Here is a 12132-nt window from a genome sequence, read left to right on the forward strand (position 1 = left end):
TAAGCTACCTTCCTAAGCAGTTCTTTCGGATAATGATGTAGGTTGCACAGAAACTTAAGTGTGTAAAGTGAACATGTAAAGCATGTAATAAAGGAGAACAGCAACTTCCAGTAGAGGGAGACATGGGCAAAATAATCAAGCCAACACAAAATGCACAAGCTATGGTGGGCAACAAATTTAAAAAAAAAAATCTGTCCCCATGTAAAATTACATACATCCAAGAATTAGCTGCATCTGAGTAACAGTGTGGCTTCTGTTGTATTAGTTGCTAATCTCAGATAAGTTATGAAGACATATAAGGAAGTTCTATGAGGACTTGACACCATTATTGCCTCCACCTAACTTTCTCACCTCGTTTCCCAGATGGAAGAAGAGGCAAGATCATCTCCCTTTCTCTCTCAGTCTCTAAAAGCAGAAATTACATGTTGAATTACTAGAAAACAAAAAAAGTATGGCAACTGTATTCCAGAATTTGAAATAATTTTGTTCATGGAATTCTAGATGGTGTGAGCTGGTGTCAGCTCATATGGCTTAAACTATTGGACTAAATCAGAACATTAGCCTTTTAAAAATTAATCAGGTATTCAGATATTACTGTAATATAGGCCTCCTTTTTCTGAAATTACTGAGATGGGTCAATAATTAAAAGGAAACTTACACTTAATTTAGTCAATAATTAAAAGGAAACTTACACTTAATTTAGATCAGATTGGAACTTTTTCGGTTTTCAGTAGGATAGTTAAGTTGATTTGGATTTTTTTTCTTCCAACAGAAATTCATATTTCCTTTTGCTGGCAACACTGTCTAATAACTATTACAATCGTCCCTCTGCAAATTAAGATTTAATACTCTTATTCTATCACACTCTAAGAAATTGCCATCCTGAAACTTAGGGATGTTGAGTCTACTTTTAAACCTGAGAGTCTCACTTAAGTTGGACTGAGTTTTTCCCTTTGTATTATGTCTAAATATTTTGATGAAATTTTATTACTTTTGGCTATATTAGTAAATTCAGTTTGTAAAATATCCAAGAAATTTATGTAATGTATACATATATCTAAGTAAACTACTACAATACTTTTGTAGTCCTTTTATTTAACTGATTCAAAGTGAAAGTTACACATCTCTGTCAATTATCGTATTAATGAATTGGATACATATTACCACTACTAACTTAAGACATACTAGCTTAAAATTATATTAATTTATACATATTTGTTTGTAGGGTTTTTTGAGAATTCTATAAATCTTCATTAGTTTTGTTGTTTTCAGGTTTCATAAAAAAATCATCATTCTTTTGTGTAAATAGATTTGTAATTTCATAACACCTCATGATGTTTATAATATCTGTTGAACCGTATGGCTTCTATGTTGGACTTTTGTTTCTTTGTCTTTGGCTGTTTTCTGTTTATTGTTTTTATTAGAATCGAATTTTTCCTTACATTGTATTGTCATCATGAGAGTAACCATAGGATACATTGGGATTCTTTTTGTTTCTTTTTAATAGCTTTGTTTTTTGTGTTAATTGATATAAAAATAATTTTTATTTTTAAATTAACAGGTGCGCTGGACCATTTTTTCCCCTTAAACACTTGGAGAAAAACTGGCATACCTTGGAAAAGAGAGGACAAAGAGGTTGAACAAAGCTGTCACTGAGACTAGGCATAGTCCCCAGAAGAGGCAGGGTTTTTCTATAGTAATTAGCCAGAAAACTCCATGACTCAAAGAAATAGTTTAGCTATTATTTAATTATTGCTAATGTTCTTTTTTGTACTTTAATTTTTTAGGTATTACCGATTTTCCCAAAATATTTTGTGAAACTTCACAGAAACTACTAAATGTGGAAGCCTTCATTCTAGCTGCAAAATACTACTCTGTACAAAATTTAGGAATATGTACTCCTTTTGAACAGTTGCTTATAGCCCTTCGAGGAAATAAACATCAGAGAACTGGTATGTGTGTTTCCATGTACAGATACATACCTTATAGCTACTTAGAAGGAATAGTATTCATATATGTATATCTTTCCAACATGTTCTTAGTTTATAAGCCCTTATAAGCTAGCTTGTTACATAGAAGAGTAGATTTCTTTTTACCATATTAAGGACAACTTATAGATTGTTAAATTTTTCTTACATTAATCCTAGCTGTCTTTATTTCAGATAGTTCTTACCCCTCAAACATGTTACAGTGGGCTAATACAAATATCAAATACCCTACATTTGTTGGACTCACTAATGACCATGATAACTGATTCTTTTGGAAGAGGTTTGGGAATGTGGATAGGTAGATGTAGGGGGAAGAAATACATAAGAAATAAGGAATGGCACAACTTTTTTTTTGTATTATGTAAGACATGGCATAACTTTTATAACAAATTACATCAAAGATTAAAATTCAGCAGTATTATTCTATTAATTTTGGATAGACAGGCGAATGAAAAGATAGAGAATATACTGTGAATGGTAGTGTATGCCCTACAATATAGGCAGACACAGGAGGATTGCAAGTTTGAGATTAGCCTGGGCTACATATCTAGAGCCTGTGTCAGAAAAAAAAACAACAAAACAAAATAATACCAAAAACAAAAAAAGCAGCAGCAGCAGTTACAATAAATACTATATGCATTTCATTAGATCATCATTTGTTAAACCTTTGCATATTTGTTGTATTTCTCTTCTACACAGGTGTGTAACCTAAGTTACAGATACCATAACACATTACACTCAAGTACTTATGCATTTATCTAGCAAGAACAAGGATATTTGCATTTCTCAATGCACTCAGGAATTTAACATTATTTAAGAGATACCTAATAAGCAGACTATATTCGATTTTTTCAAGTTTCAAAAATATTTTAGCCAGATGCTGGTGGCTCAAGCCTGTAATCCTAACTACTCAGGAGGCTCAAATCTGAGGAATGAAATACAAAGCCAGACCAGGCAGGAAAGTCCATGAGACTCTTAATGTCCAATTAACCATCAGGAAACCGGAAGTAGTGCTGTGGCTCAAGTGGTAGAGCACTCGCCTTGAGCTGAAGAGGTCAGGGACAGTGCCCAGGCCCAGAGTTCAAACCCTATGATCGACAAAAAAATAAAAATAAAATAATAGCCAGTTGAGGTCCATACATGACATTTAGGTGTAATGTTTAATTTCTTCAGTTTTGAACCATCCCAGCCTTTCTTTGATTTTTTTTTTCCTGGCACTGATACACTAATATGTACATAGGTCAAGTTTGTGTGATTTCTTCCCTATTATTAGATTCAGGTTATACATTTTTAACAAAAATATTATTTAAGCGATTTCTTTTTCTTGTATCTTACCAGGAAGTACATGTTATTTTGTCTCATATTGATTATAATTGTTCACTTCATAATGGCTCACTTGGCAAGAGTAGAAACAATATAGTTCTTTATTATAATGGGAAGTTTTCCCCTTTAAGTCAATTCTTTTAGTATTATTTCTTATCTAGTTATTTTAAGCAAAATTACTACTTTTTGCCAAGCTAGTATCTGCCATCAGAATGCCATGTGTCCATTGTAAAATCTAAAGCTCTGTAATAGAAATGATGTCTTACAGTGGCCACATGCCTCCACACAATACTGAACAACTACTCCTTATACCTGAGAAAGTTATCAATGAAGTCTTCATTGTTTCCCAGTGTACGATGCTACATTAAGTCTATACCCAGACATTCTGAAATGCTATCATGTAAATGCATTCATGCCATAATAACCATCCCAGCCCTACATTTCACTTCCCTACTCTCCCACTTCCACATATCTGATGATGTTGATTATCATATGTTCTTTTCCCATTATAATTTGATTATTGCAATACATACTCTAAAGTGCTGTCTTACCAAATATTCTGCAGTGATAGCAATGTTTCCTATTTAGCTATGTACCTATCTTCTCAGCACAAACAAGGTATTTAATTTGTGATTTTATTTGGGTTATTTAACATGATAATTTAAATATTTGCTCACATGTGGTGTCTGGTAGCTGCTGTGTTGGACAATAACTAGTAGCATTTTTTGTAACCATTACTATTGATTGGGTAATGTTTTTCTTATGTGTAGGACTTTGTTGTTTTTGTAGCTATTTATATCAGAAATATTGTAAATACCTTTTCCCTTTGTGGTATTGAAGTTGCCTTTTGAGAAAAATGTTCTTTATGTAAACAGCTTTTTTTTTTCGGGGGGGGGGGGGTGGCTGCAATAGTCGATAGTCCTGGGGCTTGAACTTGGCCTGGGCGCTGTCCCTAAGCCTCTTTGTGCTTGAGGCTAGAACTCTACCACTTGAGCCACAGCGCCATTTCTGGTTTCCTGTTGGTTAATTGGAAAGAGGAATCTTAAAGACATTCCTGCCCAGGCTGGTTTTGAGCTGCCATCCCCAAAGCTCAGCCTCTTGAGTAATTAGGATTGCAGGTGTAAGCCACTACTGCCTGGCACTTTAACAGTTTTTATTTTTCATCGTTAATGACTTTCTGTGTTGAGGTAGTTTAATAATCTGTAAGTATCTTCATTTTCTTATTTTTTTACTAATTTAAATTTGAGTCATAGCAACTAACCTAGAATCTACACTATTTCATATTCATTCTCAGAAAACATACATATCAACTAACAACTCAGATTAAGTTTTACTTTAATAGCAGTATGTCTATTTTGTTTTATTCTCATTCAGGTGAAAATGTGAAACCAATTGAGTTTATGAATATGAAAAAATCTCATGAAGTTCACGCAATGTCAGAGCTAATTTTCAGTATCACGGATTACTATGGAATAAAGCAAGTAAGAATATTTCCCCTATATTTTTATATGGTAAAATAGTGCCATTTTTGGTGTCATTCAGATTTCATTCTCTGTTAATCATTATCAGGCTTTTAAAAATGTCTTTTTTTGTCTTGTTGTTTGTTACTTTTTAAAATTTTTTATTTTATTGTAAAGATGCTATACAGAGGGATTGTAGTTACATGGGTAGGGTAATGAGTACATTTCTTGTTGAGCATTGTTCCCCCCTCTCTTGTTGTTCTCCCACTGCCCCTTCCCCACCTTCTTCACTCCTCCCCCAAACCCTGGAGTTGTAAAGTTCGTTTACAATATACTGTCTTGTGGGTATCATTGTTGCAGTGGGTCATCCTGTGTCCTTGTTTCAGTGTTTTGTTATTCCCCTTTCCCTCTGCAAATTAGATAAATGTATAAACAAGATGCAAGGTACCAAAATCAAGTACAGTGACCTCAGGGGATATACCATAGGGGGAAGAACATACAAAGGAAACAAAAAAAAAAATCACACAGTACATTAAAGACAACAACAAAGAAAGACCTCTTGTGTCCATATCTTGGAGTTTATTTCACTTAGCGTCATCTTATATGGTCATATGTACATACCTTTTGAGCTTTTCTGCTCATCTGATAAAATTATCCTAGACATATACCAATCATTTCAAATGAGGAAAACCACGGGACCTATATTTCTTTGAGTTTGGCTTACTTCACTTAATATGATTTTTTTCCAAGTCTTTTCATTTCCTAACAAATGGGATAGTGTCATTCTCTCTGATGGAAGCATAGAATTCCATTGTGTGTGTATGTGTACACACGCACATGCGTGCCTGTTTATGTGTGTGTATACCATATTTTCTTGATCCATTCATCTACTGAGGGGCATCTGAGTTGGTTCCATAGCTTAGTTATGGTGAATAATGCTGTGATAAACATAGTTGTGCTGGTAGCTTTAGTATGACCTTGTTGGTAGTCATTTGGGTAAATGACCAGGAATGGAGTTGCTAGGGTGTAGGGGAGCTCTAAGTGGAGTCTTTTGAGGAACCTCCATGCTGCTTTCCAGAATGGTTGAGCAAGTTTGCACTCCTACCAATAGTGCAGTAGCATTCCGTTTTGGCCACATCCCCAGCGTCTGTTGTTATTAGATTTCTTGATTATAACCATTCTGACTGGGGTGAGGTGGAATCGCAATGTTATTTTTATCTGCATTTCTTTTACGGCCAGAAAAGTTGAGCATTTCTTCATGTGTCTATTGGCCATTCTTATTTCCTCTTCAGAAAAGTCTCTCTTTAAGTCTTTAGCTCACTTATTAATGGGGCGATTGCTTCTTTGAGAATTTGTTTTTGGAGGATTTAAGTTTTTGAGTTCTAAGTATATTTTAGATATGAGTCCCCTGTCTATTGTATAGCTAGTGAAGATCTTCTCCCAGTCCATGGGCTTTCTGTTGATCTTGCTTGCTATGTCCTTTGCCATGCAGAAGCTCTGAAGTTTCATTCGATCCCATTTGTTCAACCTTTCTTTGATTTGTTGTGTTTCTGGGTCTTCATTAAGAAAATTTCAGCCTTTGCCAAGGAGCCCTAGAGTTTCTCCAATTCCTTCCTGTAATGTTTTCAGATGTCTGCTTTTACTTCGAGGTCTTTGATCCATTTGGAGTTGATTCTGGTGCAGCATGATATATAAAGATATAATTTTAGTTTTCTACAAGTGTTTAACCAATTTTGCCAGCACCATTTACTGAAGAGGGTGTCTTTCTTCCATTCTATTTTTTTGGCTCCCTTATTGAAAATTAGGTGACTGTAGGTCTGTGGGTTCATTTCTGGGTCTTCAGTTCTATTTCATTGGTCCTCAGGTCTGTTCTTGTGCCTCCAGTACCAAGCTGTTTTGATTAGTATGGCTTTGTAGTAGAGTTTGAAGTCTGGTATTGATATTCCTCCAGCACTGTTCTTTCTGCTGTGGATTTTTTTTCCTACTTGGGGTCTTTTACTGTTCATATGAATTTTTGGATTGCTTCTTCTATTTCATTGAAGAATGAGGTTAGGATATTGATGGATGTTGCATTGAATTTTTAGATAGCCTTGGGAAGTATTGCCATTTTCACGATGCTAATCCTCCCAATCCAGGAGCACTTCATTAGTTCTGCTTTAATTTCCTTTTTCAGGTTTTTAAAGTTTTCATCATAGAGGTCCTTCACTTCTTTAGCTAATTCCTAGGTATTTTATTTTTTTGTGGGGCTTTTACAAAAGGAGTTGCTCTCCTGATTTCAGCTGTGCTCTTCTCCTTATTTGCATACAGGAAAGCCCTTGGTCTTTGAGGGTTAATTTTATACCCTGCTAATTTGTCAAAGTTTCAAATCAGCTTGAGTAACATAGGAGTGGAGTCCATGGGGTTCTTTAAATGCAAGAGGGGGAGTTTTATTTCATCTTTCCCTATTTGGATCCCATTTATGTTTGCTTCTTGTCTTATTGCTCTTGCCTAGGCATTCTAATACTAAAAATTGAAGAGGAGTGGAGAGAATGGACATCCTTATGTCGTTCCTGAGTTTAGAGGACATGGCTTTAGCTTTTTGCCATTAAGTATAATGCTGGCTGTAGGTTTGTCATACCACAGCATTTATTATATTGAGGAATGTTCCCTGGATTCCTAGTTTCTCCAGAGCTTAAAGGGGTTTTGGATCTTGTCAAATGGTTTTTCTGCGTCTATTGAGGTAATCATGTGGTTCTTATCCTTGCTCTTGTTGATGTGATGTATTTATTACATTACTTGATTTGCATATATTGAACCAGCTTTGCATCCCTGAAATGAATCTTGTTCAATCATGGTGTATGATTTTTTTGATGACTTGTTGAAGTCAGTTGGCCAGAATGTTGTTGAGAAGTTTTGCATCGATGTTCTTAAAAGAAATGGGTCTATAGTTTTCTTTTTTTTTATGAGTCCCTGTCTGGTTTTGGGATGAGAGTGATGGTAGCTTCATAGTAAGAGTTTAGTTTGGTAGTGAATTTTCACTTTCAATTTCATTGAAGAGTTGGAAGAATATTGGTGTGAGTTCTGCTTTAAAGACCTATAGAATTCAGCTCTGAACTCATCTGGTCCTGGGCTTTTCTTGGATGGGAAGTCTCTTGTTGCTGTTTCTATTTCGATGCTTGATATATGTCTGTTAAGTTGGTTTAAATCATCTTTGTTTAGATTGGACGTATCAAGATTTGCTAGAAATTCTTCCATTTCTTCCAGGTTCTTAAACTTATTATCATAAAGGTTTGAGAAGTATTCCCTTATAATGTTCTGAATCTTGTTTTTTCTGTGGTGATGTTTCCATTCTCATCTATGAGTTTGTTTATTTGGGTGTGTTCTCTTCTTTTTCTGATAAGATTTGCTAAGGGTTTGTCAATTTTGTTAATTTTTTCGAAGAACCAACTCTTTGTTTTGTTGATTCTTTCTAGGATTTGGGGGACTCTTAATTCATTTAATTTTAATTACTTGTTTTCATTTACTGGATTGGGGTTTAGCTTGTTGCTCTTTTTCAAGGAGCTTCAGGTGCATCATTAAATTGTTGGTTTGAGATTTCTCCAATTTGTTGATATAGGATGTACTGCCTTTGCTGGGTCCCAGAGGAGCTGATACTTTGTATGTTCATTTTTTTTTAATATCATGAACATTTGAATTTTGTTCTAATCTCTTCTTTGACCTACTGGTGGTTCAATACTGTGTTGTTCAGCCTCCATGTGTTACAGGATTTTCTTTGGTGGCTTTTGGTGTTGAATTCTAATTTTATTTTCTTGTGGTCTGAAAGAATGTAGGATATAATTTCAGTGTTTCTGTGTTTGGACAGATTTGCTTTGTGACCTAAAATGTGGTTGGTTTCAGAGAAAGTTCTATGTGCTGCTGAGAAGAACGTGTATTCTGTTGCTGCTAGGTGAAATAATCTGTAGATGTCTGTTAAACCTAGTTGCTTTATGCAGTTGTTTAGATCCGAGGTTTCACTGTTGAGTTTTTGCCTGGTGGGTCTATCCAGCTGGGGGAGTGGTGTGTTAAAGTCCCCAACAATTAATGTCTTTCGCTCTAAGTGTGATTTTAGGGACAGTAGTGTTTCTTAGATAAATTTAGGTCTCTGGTATTCGGTGAACAGATGTGTAGAATTGTTTTATCCTCCTTTAAGAGAGATCCCTTTATTAGTATGTAATTTCCTTTATCTTTTTATGCTAATTTTAATTTGAAGTCCATTTTATCTGATATTAGGATTGCAACTCTCACCTGCTTATTGGGGCCATTTGCTTGGTAGATTTTTTTCCACCCTTTCACTTTCTGAATATATTTGTTTTTGTGGGCAAGGTGTGTTTCTGGAAGGCAAATAGAAGGATCATGCTTTTTGATCCAACTAGACAATCTATGTCACTTAATTGGAGAGTTAAATCCATTAATATTGAGAGGATTGAGAGGTATTTGGTAGTGCCTGCCATGTTATCCACCTTCTTGGGGGCTAAGCCTGCTGGGTTCTTACTATGATTATCTGATTCTTTGTTAGCCATTTCTCTGCCTTCATCATGTTCTTGTTGGTTTTCTATGTGTAGAACATCTTTAAGTATCTTTTGTAGGACTGGTTTGATGGAGATTAATTGTTTCAATTTTTCTTTGCTGTGGAAGGTTTTCATTTGTCCTTCTGTTATGAAGAGAGTTTAGCTGGGTACAATATTCTTAGTTGATAGTTGTTTTCCTTTAGGGTATGCCACACTTTATTCTAGGCTCTTCTTGCTTTCATGGTCTTTCCTGAGAAATCTGTGGTTGTTCTGATTGGTTTCCCTTTATAGGTGATTGATCTTTCTCCCTGACAGCTTTAAGGATCCTTTCATTGGTCCTGTTGGTTCTGTGCAGATTAAGATGTGATGGGGGGATGTCCTGGTCTGCTTTGTCTCTTTGGGGTTCTAAAGATTTTCTTGTATCTGAATGGGCCTTTCTTTTTGTATGTTTGAGGAGTTCTCTGCTAGGATTCTGTTAAATAAATTTCCTAGCCTTTAGCTTCTGTCTCTACGCCCTCTTCTACACCCATTAGCCTTAAATTAGGCCTTCTGATGGCGTCTTCTATCTGTTGAATGGATCTATCATATTTCTTGAATTTGTCTTGAATACTTGCCTGTTCTTTCTCTGTAATATCTAGGCTGTCTTCAATCCTAGAGATTCAATCTGCATGGTCTAACCTACTGTCCAGACTTTCTACTTTTTTTTTTCATTTCCTTCCCTTCTAATTGGAGAGTTGATGGCTTTAATATCTTTGTTGGAGTTTGTTTTATTAAAGCGTCTTTAAGTAATTTAGTGGTATTGGTATCTGAGGGTATATGATTTAAAGGATGACACCATTAAGAAAAGAATGTGAATGCTCAGGAGGCATAGAATTCAGCACTGAACTACAGATGCTTGATTACTTCTTCCATAGTGCTATCCCACTCTAAAAACATGCCATCTTTTATCATCTGAAATTATTATTTTATCACTTAAATTAAGCACATTAATTTTTACCTTGTTTTGGAGGGAGCAATTGCTTTCTAAGGAGGATTATTTTCAAATTTGAGAGCAGAGAGACACTCACCAGGTCTCATGCTTTCAACACAGCTGATAGCTGATGACACCAGTGAACCTTGCCTCAAATCCTAGCTACACCTGAGGATTAAGGTGTAATCCGAAAAATTTGTGAAACTCCTCCTCCAGTTAATCAGCAAAATGTGGACTACAGGCATGGTTCTAGTGATAGAGCTTGAGTTGTGAATGTAAAAGTTGTGTGACAACACATAAAGCCCTGAGTTTAAGTCCTATTTCTGGCATATATACCACATGAACACACCCAAAGTCCACAACTGATGACAATACAGAATAGACTAAAAGCTTCTTTGCATCCATTGAGATGTATAATGCTTGCACAGCTATTTTTATAAGTACCCCACGCTAATCAATTGTGCCACTGGAGCTCCAACACAGCTATTTTTTTAAATGTTGGTTTTAATATTTTTACCATTTGGTCAAAACCATATGTAAGGAAGCTATAAGGCAGACTGACAGTATCATCTTAAACATAAGAATTTTTAAACATATGTTCTCATTTTCCTGTATACTGTATAACCAATTGAAGGTAAAAACAAAAAATGTCTGTTAGATGCTGTAAGGGATGTGGACAGAAGGGAACCTTACTGCATTGTTGGTGGGAGTGTAAACTTGTTCAACCACTCTGGAAAGCACTATGGAGATTCCTCAAAAGACTCCCCATAGAGCTCCCCTATGACCCAGCAATCCCACTTTTGGGCATTTACCCAAATGTTCACAAACAAGACCACACTAAAGCTACCAGCACGACTATGTTTATTGCAGCATTATTTACCATAGCTAAGGTATGGAACCAACGCAGATGCCCCTCAGTAGATGAATGTGGTATATATACACAATGGAATTCTATGCCTCCATCAGAAAGAATGACATTGCCCCATTTGTTAGGAAATGGAAAGACTTGGAAAAAATTATATTAAGTGAAGTAAGCCAGGCCCAAAGAAACATAGGTCCCATGGTTTCCCGTATTTGCAATAACTGGTATATATCTGAGTCAAGCAGAAAAGGTCAGATAAGTTGATGTTAGGGAAATGAACCCTAAGATATGTATTCAAATGTTTTTTTCTTTCATGCGATTGTTTCTAACACATTTATAAGATTATTTCTTTGTTGCTTTGTATGTCCTTCCCCCACGGTATAACCCCTGCTTTCATGTATTTGATGTCGATATAATTTGTGGAGGAGAAGAGAAAAAACAAATCATTTAAATAGGGATACAGGTGGACCCATTGCAACAATGAGACGTACAAGTTATATGTTGAAAACAAACTTTACAACTTTGGTGGGAGGGGATGAGGATTGGGTTGGGGGACGGGGAGGATAGGAAAGGATAGGAAGGGAAAATAAAGGAGGAGGCTACAATGCTTGATAAGAAATGTACTTATTATCTCGCCCATGTAATTATAACCCCTCTGTACAGTATTTTCACAATAAAAAAAATGTCTGTTAATGCTTTGCCACAGATATTTTTTTCAGAATGAATAGAAACTGTGGCCTGAGTGACTTGCCTCATTATAATAGCACAAAAATGTATTTTCTGTATTTGAATTATTTTATAGTTTCTGACTTGTGAGATAATCTTGTTTTGAAATGAAGCTTTTATGCAGGACACTGATACCTGACAATAGGTTTAAAATAAAATGTGCCTTGGCCTGTAAAAATTAAAATTCTTCATACCCTACAAGAAGATCTATGGAGACAAAGAAAGATTTTCTGTCCTGTAATTTTTATTTGACATCAGAATCCCATAGAAACACCAA

The 12132-nt window shown here is 35.5% G+C and overlaps 1 protein-coding gene across 1 annotated transcript in view; it reads left to right on the forward strand.

Moving 5' to 3' along the window:
• Mettl25 (methyltransferase like 25) overlaps window positions 1-12132 on the forward strand; it is a 51074-nt gene that overhangs the window by 4745 nt on the left and 34197 nt on the right. Inside the window, exons 2-3 of the mRNA XM_042668307.1 lie at window positions 1788-1952; window positions 4686-4792. Coding sequence (XP_042524241.1) covers window positions 1788-1952; window positions 4686-4792 — 272 coding nt within the window. The remainder of the gene's footprint in view (window positions 1-1787; window positions 1953-4685; window positions 4793-12132) is intronic.

This window comes from Dipodomys spectabilis, unplaced genomic scaffold, assembly GCF_019054845.1.
Source record: "Dipodomys spectabilis isolate Male_0828 unplaced genomic scaffold, ASM1905484v1 ptg000427l, whole genome shotgun sequence".
Lineage (NCBI taxonomy): Eukaryota > Metazoa > Chordata > Mammalia > Rodentia > Heteromyidae > Dipodomys > Dipodomys spectabilis.